This window comes from Dermacentor variabilis, chromosome 1 (genome assembly GCF_050947875.1).
Source record: "Dermacentor variabilis isolate Ectoservices chromosome 1, ASM5094787v1, whole genome shotgun sequence".
NCBI lineage: Eukaryota > Metazoa > Arthropoda > Arachnida > Ixodida > Ixodidae > Dermacentor > Dermacentor variabilis.
In genome coordinates, this window is record NC_134568.1 from 227477193 (window position 1) to 227503169 (window position 25977).

The following is a 25977-nucleotide window of genomic DNA, read 5'->3' on the forward strand; positions in this document are numbered from 1 at the left end:
CTCTAGTGCACGCTTCAACATATGCACACCACGTGATACGGACCAAGCAGCCGAATTCTACTTTTTATCAGTTTGCGTGTTGCATCGAGAGGTGTGTGAGCTAAGATCAGAAATGGAAGCGCTTACGTTGGTTTCCAGCAGCAAGTGCTTTAATGGCCTGCAGAAAGTCTACAGTCACTTCAGTGAAACGCTGAAATGCACAATGAAGTTTGCAATCTACTTGCCGCCTAAATCAGAAGTTGCCTCCGTGCCTCTTCTTTACTGGCTTTCTGGTGAAGTAGCTACTACCCTTTCGTTCTGTAGCAATCGCCTCTGATTTAAAACTACGTAATGCTTGCAGTGGAATATTGTGCCGTCCGGCTAACCTGCGTGCGTGCTAATTCCTTATATAATTTTCATTGCAGGGCTGACTTGCACTGAGCAGAATTTTATACAGAAAGCTGGAGCCCAGAGGTATGCCAGTGAAATGTCAGTGGCTATAGTATGCCCCGACACGAGCCCTCGTAAGTTTGGGATTAACTTATCGCATTGTGGTCGCTCAGGTGTTTTCCAAAGACATGTTGAATTTAGCATACTGGGCACACGTGCTTGCACACTTTATACCATATTTTAAAAAAGTACACTGTAAACACTTACATATCAGTTCTGCCACGCTACACGCCATGTGGCGTCTTCAATCTCACTACCGTAGTGGCACTTTGCAAACCCCAGCTGATGAAGGCCGGTCCACCGTTCGATATTGTTGAAAGTAAACACTCGTTCTGTTTACCTAAGTTGTAGCGTCGCTCAAGTTTATAAGTTACAACAAATTATTGTAAAGAATACCTTAACGTAAGAAGCCGATGGAGCAATGGGTTAATGATTACGTGAATTCTAAGAAACTTGTACAAAGTGAGCAGATAAAGAAATGGGAAAACACTAATATTTGCTAGTCACTAAGCAGGGTAATATTATCAGCAATTTCGAAGATATAGTAAAAGCAGGGGAAGAATTCAATACTGACCTGTGCAGTACCCAGAGCAGCCACGCTACCTTCATTAGAAGTAGTAATGAACAGGATACAGAGGCTCCTTCTATGACTAGCAATGAAGTTAGAAGGGCCTTGCACGACATTACCCAGGGAAAAACGGCAGGAGAAGATGGAATAACAGTCAATTTAATAAAAAATGGAGGACACATCACGCTTGAAAAGCTTGCGGCTCATTTTTATGCAATGCCTCACGACTTCATGTGTACCAGAGGACTGGAAGAATACCAACATTATACTAATCCACAAGAAGGATTCAAAAATTATAGACCCATTAGCTTGCTTTCAGGATTGTATAAAATATTCACTAAGATAATTTCCAGTAGAATATGGGCAACATTTGACTTCAGTCAACCAAGAGAACAGGCTGGCTTCAGGAATTCTACAGTGGATCACATCCATGTCATCAATCAGGTAATTGAGAAATCTGCAGAATACAATCAAACTCTCTATATGGCTTTCATACATTATGAAAAGGCATTTGATTCAGTAGAGATTCCAGCAGTCATAGAGGCATTACATAATGAAAGAGTACAGGAGGCTTACATAAATATCTTGCAAAAGATCTACAGAGACTCCACAGCTACCTTAATTCTCCACAAGTAGAAGGATATCTATCAAGAAAGGGGTCAGACAAGGAGACAATCTCTCCAATGCTGGTCCCTACATGCTTGGAAGAAATATTCAAGCAATTAAACTGGGAAAGCTTAGGAGTGAGGATCAACGGCGAAAATCTTGGTAACCTTTGGTTTGCAGATGACATTGACCTGTTCAGCAACACTGGGGACGAATTTTAACAAGTGATTGAGGACTTAACAGAGAAAGTGTAAGAGTGGGGTTGAAGATTAATATGCAGAAGACAATGATAATCATGAATAACTGGGCAACAGAACAAGGTAAGGATCGCCAGTCAGCCTCTAGAGTCTGAAGGAGTATGTTTACCTACCTCAATTACTCACTTGGAACCCTGATCATGAGAAGAAAATTTACAAAAGAATAAAAATGGGGTTGGAGCGCCTGTGGCAGACATTGTCAGCGCCTGACTGGAAGCTTACCATTATCATTGAAAAGGAAGGTGTACAATCAGTGCATTTTACCGGTGCTGACATATGGGGCAGAAGCTTGGAGACTGACAAAGAAGCTTGAGAACAAGTTAAAGACCACACAAAGAGCGATGGAACGAAGAATGCTAGGTATAACTTTAAGAGACTGAGAGAGAGCAGAGGTTTGGATCAGGGAGCAAACGGGTATAGACAATATTCTAATTGACATTAAGAGAAAAAAAATAGAGCTAGGCAGGTCATGTAATGCACAGGTTAGATAACTGGTGGGCCATTAGCATTAGAGAATGGGTGCCAATAGAAAGGAAGCACAGTTGAGGACAGCAGAAAACTAGGTAGGGTGATGAAATTAGGAAATTTGCAGTCACAAGTTGGAATCAGTTGGCACAGGATAGGAGTGAGTGGAGATCGTAAGGAGAGGCCTTCGTCCTGCAATGGACATAAAAATAGGCTGATGGTGATGATTATGATGATGAATGCAATGATATGCAATACTGACAATGAAATAATGATATTTGCTGCACTACTGCATCCATTCTGCCCGCCACAAAATTTAGTGGCTATGGCATTGTGCTGCTAACCATGAAGGCACGGGATCAACTTGCTACGGCAGCTGCATTTTGTCAGGGCAAAATGAAAAAAAAAAAAGGAATTCCTATGTACTGTGCATTGGGTGCATACCATTAGATCATGGTTTTGGCATGTAAAACCCCAGAATTTAATTTTTATTGAAAAGTGCCTACAGTAGACTGCCTTGAGACAAACTTTGTTCTGCCAAATTCTCTTATCTATAAAGGTCTGGGAGCTTTGTCAGTTACCCATAGGTTCAGTGCACTTCTATTAAGCTGATGTTCTATGAAACTTCTCACAGCTTCACCGACTGTACTGCTATTGATGTGACATCTGGAGTGCCCCAAGGCTCCATTCTTGGGCCACTGCTTTTTTTAATCTACATAAATTATTTGCCTGTTAACATCTGTGCTAACATTCGTCTTTATGCCGATGATTGTGTTTTGTAAGAAGTGATTAACTGTTGTAATGATCATTACTGCCCCCAGGAGTCATTTGTTAGGTTTTGTACTTGGTGCAACACCCGGCAAATGAGCATTAACTTTGGTAAAACCGTCCTTATGTCATACTGTAAAAAAATCTTCTTCTATTTTTCATTACTCCTTCAATAACCGCGCTGTGGGTAGGGTAACTGAGTATAAGTATCTCGGTGTCATTTTTACGCATAACATGTCATGGTCTAATCACATTGATTGCATTTGTAACTACCCACCGTGGTTGCTTAGTGGCTTTAGTGTTGGACTGCTAAGCATGGGGGGGGGGGGGGGGGGGGCGAGGTCGTGGGATTGCATCTCGGCCACGGAGGCTATATTTAGATGGGGTGAAATGCAAAAACACCCATGTACTTATGTTTAGGTGCATGCTAAAAAACCCGAGATGGTCCAATTTTCTGGAGTCCACCACTACGGCGTGCCTCATAATCAGAACGTGATTTTGGCACGTAAAACTCCGTTTTTTTACATTTCTAACAAAGCACTAAAGAAATTAGGTTACCTACGTCGCACGCTATCCAGCCCTCCAAAAGATGCTAAGCTATTATATAAATCACTAATCCGTCCTGTTGTTGACTACGCATCTGTTGTTTGGAACTCTTATAAGCAGTGGGAGATTAACAGGCTAGAAGGAATTGAGGAAAAAAGCTGTAAGATTTATATAATACTGTTATGATCGTGACTTTTCACCTTCTTCTGCGCTTTGTTCTTTGAATTTAACTTTGCTCTATTCATGTCGCCGCATGGCATCATTAGACTTCTTGCACAGCATCATCAATTCTTCCGTTAGACGTTCAAAAAATAACTATACTAACCTCATGCCAGAGTCATTGATGAGATGACATCACAACTTAAACTTGATGCCCTACTTTGCATGCCACTAATATGTTTAAATTCAGCATTTTCCCTCGTTCCACAGAAGATTGGGATTCCTTACCTGGGTCTATTCGCTCATGCCCATCCTGAAGTTTTGTATCTACAATCCAAGATACAAAACACGTCTTAGGATATAACCCTTAACGCTGTATGGTATTCTGGTGTGTCTTAATTTCCCTCTGTTAACCCACTCCTGCTATAGTGCTTATTGCATTGTAGTATGTACAAATAAATAAATGCTCTGAAAGGTAAGCATATGTACAAGGCCCTTGTATAGTAGTATTGTATTAAGGAGTAATTTTCTTCAGGTGGATGCAACATTGAAGGAGAGGATGATAGTTATGACCTTGGCACTGGTGCTGGCTTTTATCTGGATGCTACCCAGGGTAAATGGAAGGAAAACTACAAGATGTACTCCTATGTGACAAAAGAGGTGTTGTTGTTTTTTCTGTACTTTCCTTTCTCAGTGTCATTTATGCTACAGTTATAAGGTAGTGAGATCTTGCATTTCTAGTGTGCTGATATCCCTATCAACATAGCAGAAGAAATTTAAACTTTACACCAAATAGAGAAACATAGGGCACATGTCTTCAAATAACAAAGGAAAGTTTGCATTGACACATTTTCTAATAACAGCACTAGCCGTGGCCATACGTATTTGATGCTTCATAGTTATCATAATTCAAACAAAACATTGAATTGCTGCACACTCCCTGAGAGTTTTAAACATGAACAAGACAGTGTCCTTACAATAAAATTCGTTGCTGCCATTGGGAAAAATTACCTTTCAAGAACTGATTAATGATTTCAGATTAAAGTGATCTGTATGACAGTAATGTTAAACACAACATGATGGCTTTTTTTTGTTTTTCAATAAAATAATTAATTTAATCTGCCCAAACCAAAGTAGACATGGATATCAACTGCTTCCATTGTATTTTCACCTAGCATAAATACATGCAGTAGTGTCATTAATTAATGGCCGTCCTACTGCTTTTTTTCTTTTTTTCCTGTTACAAAAATTCAGCTGCCTGCCATAATGAAGAAAAGCTTCCCAGTTGACACTACCAGACAAGGCATATTTGGGCACAGGTATGCTGTCCTTGCAACTTGTCATTGAAAACAGATGCTTTCGTCATTTTGCCATTTTATTTGGGAAAAATGTGCGTTGTTTCTTGGGGCATGAACATAGTATTTTATACTTCATGCACACATCAAGCTGACATTTTGCTTAGTAATGTATAAATGTGTTTGCAAGTGACTCTAGTGTGACATTTCTTTAATAAAAAAAAGTCACTAGAGAAAATGAGTTCCAACAGTATGGCATAAAAACATTACACTGCAAGAGTGTGTATTGAAGACATGTTCAACAGTCGGTAGACAAAGGAAGCCTAAGGGAAGCCCTGATGACAAGTAAGCTGTATGCTGAGGATTCCCTTAATTGCTCGCAGTTGATTACTTCCAAGTTTTCGTCTTCCTCTGAACCTCTGTCTTGAACCGCTGCACAGCGAGGATTTCGAGTCTGGCAGTCTCGATGCCCTAACTGCTGTGGTTGCTTAGCGGCTTCGGCTTTGTGCTGCTAAGAACTAGGTTGCGGGATCCAATCTTGGCCACAGTGGCCGCATTTTGATGGCGAAATGCAAAAACGCCTTTGTACTATGCATTGGAAGCACGTTAAAGAACCCCTAGTGGCCAAAATTAATCCGGAGTCCCCCACAAGGGCATGCCTCATAATTGGATCATAGTTTTGGCATGTGAAACCCCAGAATTTAATTTTTTTAAACTTTGATGCCCTCTGGTATTGTACACAATAGTTTAATAGCCAGCGCCATTCCTGGCTGTCGCCAGAAGTGGCACTGGCCTTACACTCCGGTTTCCATCATCATGTGAACCCTTTGTCTTCTATGGACATTCAAAAAGTGTGCTGTTTAGAGGCAAAAATTGGCAACGCATACATCCTTTAGAGATGATTGGCTATATTAATGCGATTAGAAATCTTTCTTATGAAGGGTGTGTAACTGGTGATGTATATGTTTTATGTCTTATGATGATTATTGTATCCCGATGCCATATGCATGAGTCACGAAACTTTATGGGCACATCAGCAGACACGCGAAGCAGCTGTCTCGCTGCCAGCCGCAATACCGAATGATAACACGACACAGTATATCTTATAATCACTGCACCCCAGTTGAAACAACGTAGCAATCCCTAGTATCCTGGCTGCAATTCTGTTACAGTGGCTATCCATCAAGCAGACACACTTGATGTGGAAGTGTCTGTTGCGGATGGGGTGCTATCGTTTTAATATATTTATGACTACGTACTGTCACCTTAGCACAACCATTCTGAGGGATTGGCCAAAAATGGTCACATACCAATACCACATGCACAGTGCCAGAGTTGTCTATTTGGGCACATACCCAGTGACCCAAGTTGTCTACTAGGCCAGACAGCAGCCAGCAGCAAGTTGTCTATTCAGGCACGTAATAAATGGCCCATATTGCCTGGTCAGCAAGACTGCAGCCAGCACATACCTAGTGGTATGTGCACTTAATGGAGTAGAGATAGGCACACCAACAATTTAGCTGTTCCAATTTCTGACTTGACAGGAGAAATGAAACCTGATAACTTCACCACAGCCACTGACACAAACAAAAAATTAATTCATATAAAGAGTAATCATTGGTTTTCATTAACAGTGAGCAAACATTTATAGATGTTACCTGCAATGAACCAAAAAGAGGGCAACGGCACTTCAGAGAAATTTGCTGTTATTCACTACCTAAAATGAGCTTCAATACACTATTTCTAAATTGTTGAAGTCAGAGTGCTATGCCTGCCACTGGCTTGCAACATTTTTGTAATGCATAATAATGCATTAGTGTTCCAATTTCGACTGGTATGTTGGGCATTGTACAAAAATCAAAATTTTGACCACGTAGTTTTCCTTAATGTGCCCCCAAATCTCAGTTTTTCATTTAACATTCATGAAAGTGTGGCCATCGTGGCAGTTATTGAACCTGCAAACTTGTACTAGGCAATGTTAATACACTGAGCACACTTCATTATTGCTTCCATGTACACGTTAGTTAGCTCAAGAGGTGGCTGATCAATGTCAGCATACAACAGGCAGCAAAAATTTGAGGGCTCACAAACATGTTGCAGCAGTGCCAAAAAAAATGTGTTCAACCAGAAACATCTCCTGTCTTCACCCCCATTCTCACCCAACGTAGAAACCAAGGCTCAAGCATGCACATAGGCATTACCATGAGACATGTATAAAATTCAAGTTCTTTTGCCTTTCATGCAGAAACTTATAACTGGTTTTACAAACAACAATAAAATGCAAAGGTGTGACAAACAAAGTAACCGTGGTGAATTGGGCATATGAAACAAGTCATACCTAACTTGGGGGTAAAACATAAAGAAGAGTGTACAAAGCACAGCATTATGAACTTCCCACTGGGTATAGCATTGCCTTCACCATTTGAGAACTACAGTTTCCTACATCATAGGAATTTTAAAATGGAGCAAAAATGCATTGGAAGGCAGTGGAGAGTTGAGGCACAGCAGCTTTAGATTCTGCAGTGGTTTGGGCAAGTTGGTACATTTTCACTTCATATACATAGCACATGATAAATAGGGACAAATAAAAAAAAAAGAGGGGGGGGGGCGCAGGGACACACATAACAATTTGTCCCCTAAAGCTGTCTTCTGCTGTTTCACTGATAATTTCACTGATGCACTACTGAGGAAACATCCTTGTCGGAGACCTAGGGGCATCTTGAAACTTTACTAAAAGTGTTGCGCACTTTCTTTGAAAGGAAGCTTTAGCTCAGGGCCAACTCCAATTTCCCTATTCTAAAACATGTAAAATGCAGAAAGGTTTTTTGAGACAACTGTTTGACTGATTTGAGTGAAATGTCTTGCATGTAAGAGAAAAAGTTACTAAGAAGTAGGATTTCGATTTAGGGCATGGAACTTTTTGCAGAAATTTCCTAAAATTAATGTTTAGGAAAATTGAAGCAGAAATTTTACAAGTTCGCAACTTTGCACCAAAAACAGATATTGCTGTTATGTAAGTTAATCTGTTAGAGCATCTAAGTGGACAGATTTGATATATGAATTTACACCTTGCATGAAATTCTTACAATGTCTGCAAGGGCTTTGCAAAAGTTCTACTCGGAATTTAGTGGTATATTTCAGAGTAGTGTATTGTACATCAATTTTTTTTCCACTTTATATGTATTATTAGGTGCAGTTTACAAAATCATGATTGTTTTTCATTGAAGAGTTACAGAGCTGTAAACTTCATAGTTAAGTTTTGTAATTTTGCAATATTCAAGAAAATTTGTTAGAAAATTGACATCTAAATAAAAAATCTGCTCCCTAAAATCACTGGATTTTAACTTTTTATTGTTAATGCAACAAACTTCATCAATATCGATGCAGTGCTTGCTGAGAAAAAAAGATTTCTCTGTTCCAGTGTATTTAGATGAACCTTTTGAGCCAAAGTAAAAATGCTTGTTCTCTTAAAGTTTATTCTCTCTATCTCTCTCTCTCGAGCTATAGCTTCCTCTTTAAGCACAAATTTTTGAACTAGGATAAAAGCAACTAATATAATCTTGCAACTTTCTAAGTTTTAAAGTGAATGGCGTTCTTTGGCTCCTTTGGCTGTTTTCGTGGTTGATTAGTGGTCGGGCTCGGCAGGGAAAATGCTCTCTCTCCCTCGCTTGCTCTCGTTCATTTGGGCTATTCACTTGCATTGACAATGATCGTCGATGGTTTCTGCACAATATTTTTTTAAATGACTCTCCCTTTTTCTGCAGCATCAGCTGGCGAACTAAGTGGTTTTTCTAGTTGTGTAAAGCTTGTCCAAAATTTTTTTTAAGGTACAGTTTTCTAAGAGTTTAGTGAAACGATGAGAAAACAACTTAAATTCACCTTATAAAGCGGTGATTGTGACGTGGTGAGTGGGTGCAAACTTTCTATGCTAAGGCTATGTCAGCTTGTCTGCTGTAGCATGGAAGGCCACAGTACTGCCATCTCAGGACATGGATAAGTTGGATCTCTGAGGCAACTCTGTCCTGTGATACATTTGATAATGGCGAAGGTGAAAATTGTACTCGTTAATTGTACTTGCTCTTTTCTTTATTGTTTTTGGCTGTTTTGTCATTTGTCTTTACAAAGGGCCCCAAAAGTCTAGTGGAATGTTCATGTAGCATGCATGGCATTGAATAAACTGGCTGTGCAGTGTGGAGCACTAATGGAATTTTTGTTGTAATTGAAAATGATATGGTGACAATTGAATGGCCATTAGTCGACACACAGCCTTTGATCAAAACTGAGGCCCTGAAAACAGACCCAAGTTGGTTTCAAATTTTGTCTGCTATAGTTGCGTCTTCTGTTGTTGCAGCATGGGTGGTCATGGTGCACTTATTTGTGCTCTGAAGAATCCTGGCATGTACAAGAGTGTGTCGGCATTTGCACCCATCTGCCATCCTGCTGAGTGCCCCTGGGGTAAAAAGGCATTTTCAAACTATCTTGGTGAGGACCGTGCTGCATGGGAAGAGTACGATGCCACCCACCTTGTGCAAAAGTACAAGGGACCACCCCTGTGGTTCTTTATTGACCAGGTAAAACATTGTCTAATTCTTTTGGCATTCATATATATACTAGAGGACACCAAAGGCAAGCACTTAACAGGCTGGTCTGGTAGATTGCTCATTTTTAACGTTCCAAGCGTATGCTTAGTTGAAGAACAGCTCTTGACATGGAAAATTGCACCTGAATTTCCCTTTGCCAGTCTCCTTTGCACTCAATGCATGACACTTCTCATATTATCAGGCAATGCCCCAGATATCAGTCTTTTTGTTGATTTTTTGTCCTCAACCTGCGTAAAGAGTACAAAACAGGTTTGGTTGAAATCTTTTTCCTGAACGTAAAATTCCAACACTCAATTAGCCTTAGCCAGTCATTCTTGCAACCTATGATGTCATGGAAGTTGCTTCAGTAATTTGAAGATGGCACTGTAGCATATCTTTCAGTTATAATATTTTTCTTGCATGCCAGATCTCTTATCTTGCTAAAAGTAAAGTAGTATTTGCTATTTCAGATTGTATATACAAAACTAGCCAATTTAGCTGTTCCATTTAAATATCCTGTAAAGTACTTGGTCATGATAGTTAAACTAATCTCGTATTGCAAAGGAGCCACAACTACCACTGCAGAATTTTACACGCACTGTGCAGTGACAGTGCTCGTCTTGTCTGCCACCGGTGACATCAGTGAAGGGGTCTGGTGAGAATAGCTGGTGCAGAGCACCTAAGTTTCAGCAACCGTAGCAGAAGCTAGTTCTCTGTGCAGCACTCTTGAATGTAAAGGAATCCCACTGTTATGTATGGCTCCAGTATAATCTCCTGTCACTGCTGTGGCTAGTTCAAGGTAAGGGGACCAAGTTGAAGTTTTTTTCAGTCTACAACTGTATTATTACTTTGTTTTTAGATGAATCTGGCACAATATTGTCCTTTAAGTAATGTGTTAGCATCATCAGCACATGACAAACTATATTATTTAAAGTAGTTTACAGACTACATGGGGAGACATTTTTGAAATAAGTATAAAGCGCGCTTAGGATGGTGCGTGAGATCATTTTGATTGCTTTTGGTTGTCCGATGTCCACTGGAATCCTCACCTCCTGAAGTCCTGTCAGGCAGGGACTTCAGTGCATGACTAACTGAAACAGTCCTGCCTGACAATAAATGCAGGACTGAGAGTCCGAGTATCACTTTCTCAGTTCTCAGCCATCAAGCTGGTTTGAAATGCAAAAACATATAGGAACACAAGCATTTCAAATTGCCTAGAGCTAGTATAATGGCAGCAGAATTAACATTTGAGCTAGTTGGCAACACACAGGAGTGTGCTGTCCTCTTCTGTGTGTTGCCATCTTATGTTTGTGCTACTTATTCCAAGGGATAACGGCAATGGGATTAATAGTTTAGCATATTAATAGAGTCGAGGCTTTACACACACACGAAAAAAAGATAATAAGGATCTAAGGTATGCTTATGTTAGCTCATATGGCTTAGCTGCTGGGAAGCCCTAACATACAACTACTATGCTTGTATTGGACCACTGCTTTATTGAAAAACTGCTACAACACTTCTATACTGCACACTAGGTGTTGATTTGTGTGCTACAGTGTTCTAAACTGGCTATGCTGGATCATCTTGTAGTGCTTCGCACACAGAAAATGGGAGTGCTTGTGGCTGCTTCACGGGTGCTGTAAAAGGGTCAATTGAGTCAATTGGAGAGTTCTTCAAGCAGATTTCAAATATGTTATGAGTTTTTGTCTAGCTGCTACATTTCTTGAGTAATGTCCTACACAACGGCAAAATATACTGGTCTTTGCAAACACTTTTCTTGTCTATTAAATTTTCACAAAAAGCATTGTGTTGTAGCTTATTTAGCTCTCTGTAGACCGCGAAGTGCTGATACCAAATCCAAACAGCACATACAAATACTGGATCTATGCAAAAATAATTAGGACACTCTTAATTATTTTCACAATCTCATGAAATATAACCTTGTACTTTTGCAGCTACTGCTGAGAGATATTGCAATTTCAAGTAGATATCAGCATTCTACATATATTGGAGTATGTATGCCAAATTTCGTTAATATAGGATAATTACAAGTGTACCAGGTTGTTCTCATGGGATTGCGAAAAAAATGTGTTAAAGTGTACTAATCTTTTCTTTATTGCATAGTTATGCTAAACAGTAAAGAAGAAAAAAAGAAAGAAGATCCTACATATTTAGCCTAGCAATAAAATGCACTGTGCCTGTTGCACTAGAAATAATTTCTGAGTTATGCTTGCTTAAGAAATGTATGGTAGCACAACATGGCAAAAAGTTTGTAAACAAACAGGTTATTTTACTAATTCATACACTTGCAATCAGCGCACAAATAATATGAGGATATCTGTTTAATTATTTACTGTAATGTTTCGAACTAAAAAGACATGAAAAGTTCTGGATAACAAGAATTAATTGCTGTATCGCACATGATACAGCATGCAGATATGAATTGTTTTGTGGAGGAGAGCAGAGACTTGGTGTCCTCGTGGAACAATAAATTTGGTGGCAAAATATGTTCCTGCAGGCTATACCGTTTCTTAGCATCATTAGCACTGTTATGGAGATGAATATTTCAGAAAATGAAAATGCCAGCATTCTTTACGATAAACGTAGTTTGGGGCCTGCTGTGTTCCAAGAGTTAATAATAACAGCTGCAACAAATTAATCTCAGAGGAAGCTGAAGAATGTTTTCTTTCAGCTTCATGTTTTGGAAATTAACAGCACAAAACAGACAAGGACGAAGGAGAAGAAGAACACGACACTGGTGCTGACTCGCAACTGAAGTTTATTTTGAGGAAAGTCACATTTATATACACAGGCCAACATGTCAACAATTAAGCGACTGTGCATGCGCATTACGAGCCATCCTGGTGACTTGTCGAAGCACACGTGGAAAACATCAGTGCATCATTACATGGATAAAACCAGTGCGTCAAAACATACCAAGCCATAAACACAATAGCAAAATTTTCCTACCAGACTTAACAATCCACCGTGAAACACTTTCTTCCAAATATCGCAATTCTTTTTTACTAAGAGTGACCGACAGTCTACTAGCACACCTTTCCCCTTTCCTATGAATATGAAAAGCTTCCATAATCTCCCTTGTGGTTTGATCTTTATGCCAGAACAAATGAACAGTTTTTTCCGCTAACAGTCGGCACCTCAAAATAAACTTGAGTTGTGAATCAGCGCCAGTGTCGTGTTCTTCTTTTCCTTCGTCCTTGTCTGTTTTGCACTGTTAATTTCCGAAACATGAATCACCACCAGCTCGCCCAAGTTACTCTTCTAGTTCTTTCAGCTTGCCTAAAGATCCTAAAGGCTACTTATATAAAACATTAACTGATAAGCAATGTCTATAAAGGACATGGCCTAGATATTGTAGTTATCAATTAGTCAATAAACAATTATGTCATCAAATTTTAAAGAAATTTGTACTAGCTGGAGCTGCAAAAAATACTCTCTTTAAAGGGACACTAAAGGCAAATTTAAAGTCAAGCTTAAGGGATAGATTGGTGCTTGAGAATATCTAAGGTGTCAATATCATTGCTAACAGAGCCTTAGTAATCGATAAATTGAGCTAAATGCAGGACACGATTAGAGACTCCCCCAGGACATTCAAGTACTTACCTGATGACAAAGGCACTCCTCATTTAAATTCTGTCACTAGTACTCAACCACTCGTTATAAAAACATAGTTGTATTGCCTTATAAGATAAAAGAAAATGCTACTTGTGCAGTTCTCTTTCATTTTTAGAAAAAATAACTAATTGACAACACCCTTGACACTGACGCAAGCGGTCGAAAGGTTTCGTTTTCATGGGACGCTGTGCCTCCCGCGCTTTTCCATTTCAGTAGTTTCGTTATCGCGTAGTGCTGCGCTGGTTTTGTTGGCTCACAAAACTCACATAAACTGCAAGTAGCAGAGAATTCCACTTCCATGTGATGTTGCGGGATGCCCGAACGATCCACGCCACTTGACCAAAAGCAGCTGCAGCGACAAATCCACTGCTTGGCTCTTGGTTTATTTATTTATTTATTTACTTAACAATACTGTGAGCCTTTGCACAGGCCCAAACAGGAAGTGGATTGTAACAATGCACATGAGCATGGGAATAACAGGAAAAAAGAGGAAAAATATGAAAAAGAAAACTGCTATAGAACAACACTGGCATTCAACACAACAAGAACTTTCTTTTTTTCCCCGTAAATCAAAAAGGAATAACGAAATTTGCTCAGAACAATTACAGTATTAGTTGTATGACAGTATTGTAGTTATGAGGGTTCAATAAGATACCACTGTTCAGCGCAATGGAATATTTACATCTCGAATCGTAACGTAGCATACAATTACTTGTGCAACAGTGTTCAAGCATTCAACCAACACATTATCTTGTAAACTACATGCTCAAATACTCTCATGCGCAACCAAGATATGGCTACAATCTTTGACAAAGCCATCCACAGAATCTGATTCTACGATTTTTTTGTCAGCACATTCCAAATTTCAATTGCCAAGGAAAATATGAATACCTGAACGAGCCGCAGTGTGTGCGATACTGCCTGATGTGTTTATTATGACAGGTTCTAATGGAGCGTCGATGACAGTGGCTGCACCCAATCTCGCTTATTTATATTAATATTGTCATGACGTAAAGAAAACTTCTTGACAGCTACACGATGTTGACAAGCAAGGATAGGCAGTGCTACTTGGTTTCTAAGAGCACTTATGCTCTCATGTCGAGAATACTTAGAGTACATGAATTGCAATGCTTTATTTTGAATACTTTCTAATTTCTGCGTGAGTTCTTTCTGGTACAAGTTCCACACTATGCTACCATACTTAAGAATTGGCCTTACTAAAGTTTTATATGATATTAGTATCACATAAGATGGTGCAGCAGTGAATTTTCTTCTAGAGAAACCGAGCGTTAGGAAGGCCTTTGTACATGTGTAATCGATATGGGTATTCCATTTCACAAACTTGTAAAGGTTAGGCCTAAATATTTGACGGTGTCGGTTTGTATTAAGTCATTACCCATTAATCTATAATTGAACCTGAAGATCGCCTTTCTGTGAGTTATGGTCATATATTGTGTTTTCTTAGGATTAATTTCCATTCCTCACATGTCACATCAATAGGCTATATTGTTTAGTGTAGTATTTAATCTAAGCTGGTCATCGATTTCTCACAAGCAAGTGTCAATTACCGGATCATCAGCGAAGAGCCGTAATTTTACTCCACTTTCTGTGCAACCAGCGATGTCATTAACGTATATGAGAAATAATGATGGCCCTAATGCGAACCCCTCTGGTACCTCTGAGTAAACTTCGAGTTGGTCAGAGTCATAATTACTTATGGCAATGTACTGAGTTAGGTTTGACAGATAGGCTGCTATCTATTCTACTATATTATATTAAATTCCGATAGACCTTATTTTCTCGATTAGTTTACAGTGCTCAACACGATCATAAGTGTTTGAAAAATAAATAAAAATGGCATCATCTCGGAATTGGCAGTTAATTATTGGTGCAGAGTCATGTGTTATCTCTAATAATTGTTGGAGAAAAAAGGGGGTTAACCGAGGGGTCCGATTTTTATTAATGATATCATGAGAAGCCAACAAGCAGAGACACTAAGGACAACATAGAATAAATTACTTGCACTTACTTATTGAATTAAAGAAATAATAAATTAATGGCAATAAAAGTGGATGAAAAAACAAGATGGTTTTATTTGATTCTGTGTCGATTACCGCCATCTCAACAAAGTAACACGGAAGAACGTCTACTCCTTACCCTGAATTGACGATGCACTTGATTGTTTACAAGGCGCCAAGTACTTCTCTTCATTAGACCTGCGATCTGGTTACTGGCAGGTTCTTATGGCAGCATATGATTACCCTAAGACAGCATTTGTCACCCTTGATGGGCTATATGAATTTAACATCATGCTATTCGGACTCTGCAATGCGCCCGCAACTTTCAAGTGCATGATGGATACCATACTTTGCGGGCTCAAATGGAACATCTGTCTGTGCTACCTTGATGACATCGTTGTGTTTTCTTCAGATTTCTCGACGCACCTCTCTCATCTCCACAAAGTTTTGACATATGTTAAGAATGCTGGTTTTCAGTTAAATATCAAAATGTGTCATTTTGCAGCTTGCACCTTGACAATCTTGGGCCATGTTGTATCCAAAGACAGCGTCCTCCCTGATCCTCCGAAACTTTGAGCTGTCACCGAATTCCCTAAACCAACGTCACTAAAGAACCTCCAGAGCTTCATCAGCCTTTGTTCTTATTTTCGTCACTTTGTGCGCAATTTCGCAACCGTTATTGCTCCTTTGATGCAGCTTCTCACTGTTGGTATCAAAATGTCTAACTGGTCTCTTGAATGTGATGATGCATTCCAGACACTGCGCCAGCTGCACACATCTCCTCCGATACTCTGGCACTACAATCCCCGAGGCGCCTATGGAGGTATTCACAGATACAAGCAGCGTGGGCCTTGGTGCAGTGCTCACGCAATGCAAGCCAGGCCATAACAAGTATGTTGTCGCCTATGCGAGCCTAACCCTCACAAAGGCCGAGACCAACTATTCAACAAGTGAGAAAGAGTGCCTGGCTATAGTCTGGGCTCTTGGGAAGTTCCGACCCTGCGTTTATGGCCGACCGTTTTACATCGTCACGGACCACCACGCTCTTTGCTGGTTGCCGACTTTGAAAGACCCCTCGGACTGCCTCGTTCGCTGGGCCCTGTTGCTTCAAGAGTATGATATCCAAGTGGTGTACAGGTCTGGCCGCAAGCACTCCAACACGGACGTCCTTTCTCGCTCTCCTCTCTCCCATGATACAGCATCTCTCTCGGCACAGTACGCGCCAATCTCAGCGCTCAACGTCGAGCCCATGCATTCAGAGCAATGGAAGGATCCGTGGATTGTTGCCCTGCTTGACCTTCTGTCGGAGTCTACCACCATCACGATCTCTTTTGCGCTCCGCCGTCAAGCCTCTCATTTTACCGTGCGAGGCAACCTGCTCTATTGCCGCAACTATATACCGGATGGTCGCAAGTGACTTCTTGTAATACCTCGTCACATGCACTCCGACATCTGCACTGCTTTTCATGCCGACCCACAGAGTGCTCACGCAGGCATGCTGAAAACTTAAGCAAGGTTGTGCCAACACTTCTACTGGTGCGCTATGTACAGTCTGTTTCACACTAAGGGGAAATCTTGGAGCGCATTGCATCGCGATGCAGCAAGCGCTGGAGTCGGGCGGAGGCAGAAGCTCGCGCAGATGCAGACGCCCCAGGAGCGTAGTCTTGAACCGCGTCGTCTGCTACGGCGGCGCACGCTGGCCACTTTGTTGGGAAGCGTGCTATTGTCAGGGGCAGTGCACGGATTTCATTGTTATTGCGGGAACTGAGCCGATATTTCTTATTAAGCGTGCGATGCCAAACTCTCAGCTTTCATTGGCCACATTGGGGTTCTACGAACTTCTTTTGACAGCACGCTTCTTTTATTCTTTCGAAAGGCCGGGATACTGAGTGCGTGCACGTATATTTCTTCGCTGTGTGTGCTACTGTAATACACGGCGAAAAGAAACGCCAGACTATGCGCGCAACGTCCTCTGTCTTTATTTGACACGAAAGGAAAACAAAGCACTCAAGAATAATAACTATGTGAGTCGAACACTATGAAAGAAACAGATACGAAATAAAGGAATGCTTTAGGTTAAGACAGTGAGCTGAAAGTGTTTATTCTTGACAATAGTTCATTACTCAAGACAAGCCCTGCCAACCGGTGGGGAAATGCACGTGTCACACTCCGAACATCACTTAGTATCTCGTCATGTCCCCAGCGGCAGCGATGACAGCGCACATTCTGAAGGGCAGTGAGGTGTAAAGTGACTCAGTAAGCATGTGTCCATTCGGAGAACGTCCCACTCGCTGATGACCAGAGCCTATCCTCGGACAACCCATGCAGATGATGGCATGCCAGCGATACTTTCAATGAGCCCCATACATTTTCAATGATTTTGAGGAACGGGGATTGGGGCGGCCATCCCAGGACAGTGACGCCGCGCTCATCGAGCAGTTCTTGCACAACACGTGCAGTATGGATCGGCGAGCTATCGTGTTGGAATATGCAGTCGCCTTCCGGGAACGGGCCGTCATGACCGTAGGGAATCAGTACGTCGTCTATGATTGCCCCATACCTTTCAGCGGTGAACTTGCCTTCTAAGCGTATCAGTGGGCCAAGCCCATCTTTGGTAATCTAGTGGTACACTAGTGTGCCCGCTCGCTGTGACCCGTTGCATGCAGGTGCGGCAGCATGTATCTGGGACAAGAAAAGAAAGCATATATTGATTAGATATTTTAGATTAGGTAGTCAAGTTGTCCAAGAATCTGGGCCAATCTCATTTATGTTCATGTTTACAGCATGGATTGCGAGCACTCGCTCGAATCACAAGCGCATGCACTGGCTCAGGCTCGACGATGTAACTGCAATACTGACCGCAATAAATTGTTCATTCGTGGTTCACTGGCCTACTTTATTAAGCAACTGTGTTAGCCAAATATAGTTGCCCTTTTTACTTCTTAAGTGGTCTAAGAGTTGGAGGTCGTAGGGAGAAACCTGGGAGGAACTAGGCATACAGGATTTATTTACATATTTACATTAAAAGAAGGGATACATTCGACAGTCTAACGTGACTCCCAAATGGAGCACGCAAGACGAAGTACGTAGCATACGAGCTCCAGGCACCCTTGCACACCACTTGTCGAGCACGAGCACACAGCTCACGAGCACACTCTAGCAGCCGACAACAGCTGCTTATAAACACTCTGTCCTCCCTAGGTGAGGGAAAAACGGCAGTTCACCGCCGATTCGTAGCGTCCAGCATCATCGTAGTCGGCCCGCCTTTTAGGGGGAGGGTTACACACACTACCACACAGGTTTTACTGACCACGTCGAGGAGAGTGGGTTCTCGTGGTCACGGTGCTCGACCCGAGCAGGCGGCTCTTAATCCCCGAGCTGACCTCGTACAGCTTCCGCCTCGGCTCTCCATTGTCTGGTGTCTTCAAAGGCTCATGAGAAGGCACCGCAAAGCATCTCTTTCCAGGAATTCCATCTGCTTCAGTCGAACCGTGAAGGCGTTGGCGATTTCACTAACAATATTTGGTCCGCCGATCGCATTTAGTCATAGCGGCACCGACGGGGTGTTGATGCAGCACATCATCGTCCCTATCAAACGAGTCACCGTGGCAGGTGGTGAAGGCTTCCATGGTCTCTTCGGGGAAGCTCGCCACGCTCGCAGCTGCAGCTGGCTGAGAAAACTGCATGTCGGCACCTCTGCAGGCCGTTCCTAACAGTGGAGAAATTCCTTAGCACTGAATTATTGATCTCCCCGAAGCAAATAAAATTAGGCTAAATCCGCATGTGAGGTAAACCAACTTAAATATTAAGAAGTACTATCTTAATTTTATGGATGAGTAATAATTGGTTCTATAAAATAACTTACCAAATCTTGGCAGGGTGCCAAATTCGGTTTCGCTGGTCGCCAGCGGTCGTAAAAATGGATTTATCACTGAATACAACATTTTTCCTTTGTGACACAGTCCACCCTTCATGTTCTTGGGCAAAGCCGAGCCACTTTGCTCTATTTGTAAACCTAAGTAATGGCTTTTAAGCGACTGATCTGCTCCTTAGGCCGGTTTCATTGAGCCGCCGCCTCACGGTAGACCTCGAAGCCTTCAGCTTCAAGCTTTGTCGTTGCTCTTGATTTGAGGCGCAGGGGTAGTCTACAGCAGCCGCAACAATGGACAAATCCTCCTCGTCCGTTGTGGCCTTTGGTGGACGTCCGCGAGGGGCATCCCTGATGTGCCCTTCTTTCTTGTAGGCCTGCAGTACCCTGTTCACTGCTTTAAGTGATTGTCCTGTCATCTCTGCTATATTTTTTTTTAGTATAGTTCCTAGAGCACAGATCGATAATGTTCAGTCATTCTCTCTCCAGTACACAAGCCATGTGAACAAGGCGAACGATTTAGCACCGTTCTGGTCTGATAAAAAGCTGGAATGAACTAAGACAGACGAGCACCAGCTTTATTCAGATCAATCTTGAATCTTGTAAACATCCCTGATCTGTAGAGAGCCGCACCATTCTTCGATCACCAATGAGCGAAGCAAGGAGATGACACTGCATTGGCTTTTCAAGGTCATTTACTTTCTTTATCTTAAGAAGTTTAAGGAGTGCCAAATCACCACAAAGTCCACCATCGTCAGCGAGTGAGACATGCTGCGAATGAACACATCACCTACCAAGTCAATTTACACCTCACTGCCCTCCAGAATGAGCGCTGTCATCGCTGCTGCTGGGGACGTGACGAGATACTAAGTGATGTTCGGAGTGTGACACGTGCATTTCCCCGCCGGCTGGCAGGGCTTGTCTTGAGTAATGAACTATTGTCAAGAATAAACACTTTCAGTTCACTGTCTTAACCTAAAGCATTCCTTTATTTCGTATCTGTTTCTTTCATAGTGTTCGACTCGTATAGTTATTCTTGAGTGCTTTGTTTTCCTTTCGCGTCAAATAAAGACAGAGGACACTGCGCGCACAGTTTGGTGCCCCTTTCTTGTGGCTGCGTATTATGGTAGCACACACAGTGAAGAAATATACGTGCACATAATCAGTACCTCGGCCTTTCGAAACAGCAAAATAAGCGTGCCGTCAGAAGAACTTCGTAGAACCCCAATGGGGCCAATGAAAGCTGAGAGTTTGGCATCGCACAACGCTTAATAAGAAATATTGGCTCAGTTCCCGCAGTAACAATGAAATCCGTGCACTGCCCCTGACAGTAGCACGCTTCCCGACAATGCAGCCAGTACGTGCCGCCGTAGCAGATGACACGGTTCAAGATTGCAGTCCTCGAGTGTCTGCGCCTGCGCAAGCTGCTACCGCCGCCAGACTCCAGCGCTTGTCGCTTCGCGATGCACGCACTCCGAGTTTTCTTCTAAGTGTGAAACAGACTGTACAGCTTTGTCCTCAAGTATATCTATGTTTGTGAAGCATGCCAACAATGCAAGGTTCCTCCGCAACGCTCGACTGGCGCTCTTCAGCTCTTACCTTTGCCTGCGCGGCCTTTCGATCGCATCGGCATCAACCTTTACGGCACACTCTTGTGCACTACGTCTTGAAGCCGTCGGATAAACATTGGTGTTGACCATCTCACCCGATATGCTGAGACAGCCGCCCTCCCTGCTGCTACAGCACACGAGGTTGCTTTCTTCATCCTGTGCAATTTCGTGCTTCGACATGGTGCTTCTTGAGAACTGCCCAGGGAGAGAGGGCGTGTCTTTCTTTCCCAAGTGGTTGAAGCCCTGCTTGCCGAATGCCATGTCATCCACTGCACATCTACCATGTACCTTCCTCAAACCAATGGATTGACTAAGCGCTTCAATCGCACTCTTGGTGACATCTCACTACATACGTTGCGTCGGATCACTCCAACTGGGACATGGTTCTCCCCTTTGTAACCTACGCTTGGAATACCGCAACTCAAGCGACCACAGGTTTTTTGTCATTTTTTTTGTTGTATGGATGAGAACCCTTGTGCACGATTGATACAGTATTGCCATACCAATCCAACGCCTCCGAATTTAGGCCTATATCAGAAGTAGCCAAGTACACTGAAGAATGCCGCCAACTTGCCCGTACCTTCACGACGGAGGGTCAAGCTCACCAGCGGAATTGACATTACAACGCCTTGAGCACTACCACTTTCCGTATCAGCTCCCTCGTTTAGTTATGGATTCTGCCTCACGTTCCTGTTCTTTCGTCTAAGCTGCTGGCTCACTACCACGGACCCTAGTGGATTGTCGCCTGTACATCTACTGTAAACTATGTGGTCGAACCTCTGACCCCATCCGACGACCTGTAGCGTTGCGGTCGTGAGACAGTGCACGTCAGCCGGCTTAAACTGTATTATGATCCCCTTATCGTGTCGTCAGAGTTGCCAGGATGGCTACTCTTCTCTCATGGGGTCATTGTAATGATGAAGATAGCATAAGCGTCGCTGCGGCTGCATGGCTCCTGAAGTAAGGAAGACAAAGAGTAAAGGGTCGGTGTTGCTGCTTTGCTCGCGCTGGTGCTTGGCTGGAACTGCTCAGCTGCTCTCTGCACTGGACCCGACGTGACTAGGATTCTTGCTAACCATAAGTAAACCTCGTAGCAGTTGTCAAGCGAGTATGATTATATCGCTATCGTTGCAGGCACCGCAGCATATGTGGATAGCCTTTGTGTGAATACTGAAGCTGATAACCAAAACAAACAGATCTTGGAACAGCTGAAGAAGTTGTAGTAGGTTAGTCGGTGTAGAGAAAAATTTGTAGGAAAAATAATATGTACAGTTCCAAATGTGCATAGACAGCTCTAAGGTAGGTAAAGTACATATAAAACACAGACAGTGTAAAGAATGAGGACATGCGGAGCGCTACTTCAAGCTAGATTTTATTATGCAAGAAAACACTAAGAAATCAGGAGCTACGAGGATCAGAGCAGCTGAGAAATTTTTGAAGTGTTGTGTATCGAACAGCTTGAAGAAAGAGCTCCCCGGCTTCTGTGTCACTTGAGGAAAGAGCTCGGTCATGTGCAACACTGAGTAATGCGGTGCACCAGCTTCTCAGGTTACTCTCTCCTTTGGTCTCTCTCTTCTCTTTCCTCTTCCTGGAGTTTTTACACATGCGCTGCCCTTGTTTTTTACACTGCATTTACCACCTGTTTTAAATTTTTATTCCCCAGGGAAGCGTTCTAGCATTTCATGGTGCTAGTTTCTTTTTGTACAATTTTTCCGTTGTTGTTTTTATTTATTTTTTACCTTTTTAACAATCTCCCTTTTTGGACTACAATCTCTTTTTTGTTGTCATTTATACACACACACGCACACAGATATACGCTCTTGATGAAAGCCGGACCCTGGCCAAAATGTCAAAATTAAATGTTTGTGTTTGCTTTTTTAAGTAAGTGCACCTGTATTTCTGCGGGTTCAAAGAAGTATTTCCTTCACACATATATATATTGTTGTCGATGTGTTGTTTTCCTTTCTGGGTGTGATTTTTATCTGTCAGTGCAGAGCTCAGTTGTTGTCTCGATGGGCAATGGTGTTGGTCAGTTATCCAGATATTGCATCTTTCCGACGCATGTGCTGCTACTATGAATCGTGAATGAACATATACAGGTTTTCTTGCGTAATAAAATTTAGTTGGAAGTAGCACTCTGTATGTCCTCATTCTTTTTGCTGTCCGTGCTTTATTTGCGCCTTATCTGCCTTAAAATGTTGTTTTATCAACTAGCTCGGATACAGAGCCTAGTGTGAAAATAGCCTTATTCACCCTTCCTAGCTATCACCTTCAGCAATTGTGAATTATTTGTTGCTAAAAGAAGAGCAAGAATGGAACCACAGACAGCAAGCAACATTTCTTTGTGCTTTTTCTTATTATTATTATTTTTTTTTTAAGATGAATGTTGACCATCTGGTCCACTCGAACTTCTCTGCGAATCCTTTAGTCACCCTTGAATTTTGACTCAAACATTTTGACTGAATTCTGGCGACACATTCTGAAACTATGCTTTCTGCCCAGTGATTAGCAATGATATTTCCTTAATTTAGAGCATGAAATGGGTGCTCTAATACGGTTCAATAAAATGGGTACACTAGTCACTGCAGAGTATCCCATGCCTTTATCAAGGCCAATATTTCTACTTTTCCGAACATGCACTAGCTAGAAGTTGCATTCTTGTTTAACTCTACTTACAAAGACTTGGTTTTTCTGGTTGAGCAGTATCGTAAATCGTAGCACAGAAGAGCACAGGCAGAAAAAGACCATGTCATGTGGATTTCTGTCTGCCTGTTTCTGCGTTACAATTTATTGTAATTACATCTAAATTACAGTTCCCTTTGGCACAACCTATTGTGGTCCTAATATTTGTAATGTGTTTTTAATTATTGTGTTTAACAGTACTAAAATTTATTTTCTTTGCAAGGGCAAGGAGGACAATTTTCTAAAAGATCAGCAACTCCTTCCAGAGCATCTACTGGAAGCTGGACAGAAGAATGGTGTGGGCATCACACTGCGAATGCAAGAGGTGAAGGGGACGTGTGCAAGTTGGAGCACTTCATCTAGAAACATAGTAGCTAGTTATTTTTCTAGGAAAAAATATATTACAAGCGACATATTTACAAGTGAATGATGGAGCATCTGATCCTAGAGCTTGAAATTGTGGACAGAACACCATGATAAAAATGAGAGAAACAAACAGATAATGCATCGCTACGATGGATTGTGCTATGGCTAGAAGGACTTGTGCCAAAAGAAACATTGGTGGCATACGTACATGGTATCAATGCTCCTTTGATAACATGCTTCATTCAAGCATTTTTGTGTGTCAAACGCATAGGAGTGAAGTTTTTCTCAAGCAACTCCAAATTGCAATAATCACCAAGGAGCATTATTCAAATGTAGTGAATATTTAAGTAATGTGAGCACCGCTGTCCAGTAGGCACAGTCTAGAAGCTCCAGGCAGAGGAGTGTCTGTGAATGTGGGCGTCATGTTTTCTAGTAGATGAGCATGTTTGACGCATTGACTTCCACAGTTGTAAGGGCCTGCGAATTGGCAAAAGCAGTGCATGGCCTGGCAACCTCAGCTGTGTGAGATTTAGTGTGTGTGTTCTTATTCCTGTGTTATTTTTGTGGTGTTTCATTTATGTGAGTAATTTCTTGCATTTGATAATGAAAGGACCTTCCATGTGCAGATTTGCAGCTTCAGTTTGAATAATGACATGGTGGCTTAATGAATTTAGGTCTTTAAAACGGCCTGTACAAAGGGTGGGATGGGGTGGTTCCTCTGCACGTCAGGATGTAATATGTCGGTAGTCCTACAACCTGCTGATCTTTTTGTTCCAGAAACTTGTTAAATTTGTTCTAGGTATGCTGTATGCTTGCTTACTTTCTGTATATGTGTTCCATGTTCTTCCAGGGTTATGACCACAGCTACTTTTTCATTGCTTCATTCATTGAAGATCACATCAAGCACCATGCTGCAGCCTTGTGAAGAGATCACTTTGTACTACATGCCATAAAGAAATACAATTTTTGTTATTTCAAGATGTATTAAGTCTCCAATAAATCTACGTATCTAAGCAAAAGTCACTGTATACAGGGTGTTTTAAGATATGCTGATGCACCCTAAGACGATGCAATTGAATGCATGTTGCTCATTTTTGTATGTAGTGTGTCACGCTATCTTTTGTATTTTGCCTAATTAGATTTTTAGTCAAAATTAATTAACCAACTTTTGAAGTAACGAAGCTAGGAAAGAAATTCTAATGAGAAAGTCGCAGAGTGGTTTGCAGTACGTCCGAATAAACTGTTTCTGTCTTTCTATCAAGTGTTAGTGTATTTCAGCTTACTGATGATGCCCGCGAAATACAGAGAGAGAGAGAGAGAGAGAGATGCAAATGAGAGAAAGGCAGGGAGGTTAACCAGAGTTAAAACCTCCGGTTTGCTACCCTGCACTAGGGAAAGGGAAAGTAAAGGCGGAAAGAAGAGCAGTGACAAAAATAAAAGCGTGAACAAAAAATGAAAAGGGACGGAATGGGGTCATTATAGTCGTTCTAATAGGCCACTGCCATGTAAAAAGGTCAACAAAGCCTTGACCGACTTTTGGTGCGACGACAGTTCATGTTGGCATTCCAAGACTGACTGTTCTGAAAGTGACCTGTCACCAATTCGTGCCAACGCGGTCGCTAGTGACAGCCGGTGCGTGCCGTATCGAGGACAGTGGCAAAGTACATGTTCTATAGTCTCCTCGCCGCCGCAGTGACTGTAAGCCGCGCTCTCATTCATACTGATTTGGAAAGCGAAAGATCTTGTGTAAGCCACACCAAGCCACAGTCGGCAAAGCACTGCTGTCTCGAGTTGAGAAAGTCCAGATGGTGGTCGAAATCGAAGGAACGGGTCTAGTCGGTGTAGACGTGTGTGCTTCAAGTTTGGTGTGTTCCATAAAGTTCTGATGGCTGTATTTGCAAGCACACGAATTTTCATTGCAGCGTCTGTTCTTGAGAATGGATTGGAGTCTTGCGGATCATGCAGATCGTGCTGCTGCGTCAGCATGTTCATTGCCCATTATGTCCGTGAAATACAAAACACAATGTGACATGCCCGCTTGCACGTCCCGATTGCAGTACATGTTCCCAAATGTTCCGTGCACAATCAGAACGCTTTGGAGCAGTGCAATCACGATGCGCAAGC

At 42.0% G+C, this 25977-nt stretch overlaps 1 protein-coding gene across 1 annotated transcript; it reads left to right on the plus strand.

Moving 5' to 3' along the window:
* The first annotated feature begins 15 nt into the window (after nt 1-15).
* LOC142558102 (S-formylglutathione hydrolase) lies at nt 16-24831 on the plus strand. Its single transcript, XM_075670265.1, has 7 exons — nt 16-272; nt 405-503; nt 4334-4458; nt 5053-5117; nt 9445-9664; nt 23711-23812; nt 24704-24831. Exons 1-7 carry the CDS (start codon nt 113-115, stop codon nt 24776-24778), a joined length of 846 nt encoding a protein of 281 aa, XP_075526380.1. The 5' UTR covers nt 16-112; the 3' UTR covers nt 24779-24831.
* The last annotated feature ends 1146 nt before the right edge of the window (nt 24832-25977 follow it).

What these genes read in the sequence shown, in the direction of transcription:
- LOC142558102 (XM_075670265.1), top strand. Translation starts at nt 113, where the DNA reads ATGGAAGCGCTTACGTTGGTTTCCAGCAGCAAGTGCTTTAATGGCCTG. An exon ending in CAAGGCATATTTGGGCACAG is followed by an intron (nt 5,118 to 9,444) that starts GTATGCTGTCCT and finishes CTGTTGTTGCAG; the next exon opens with CATGGGTGGTCATGGTGCAC. An exon ending in TGTGGTTCTTTATTGACCAG is followed by an intron (nt 9,665 to 23,710) that starts GTAAAACATTGT and finishes TTTCTTTGCAAG; the next exon opens with GGCAAGGAGGACAATTTTCT.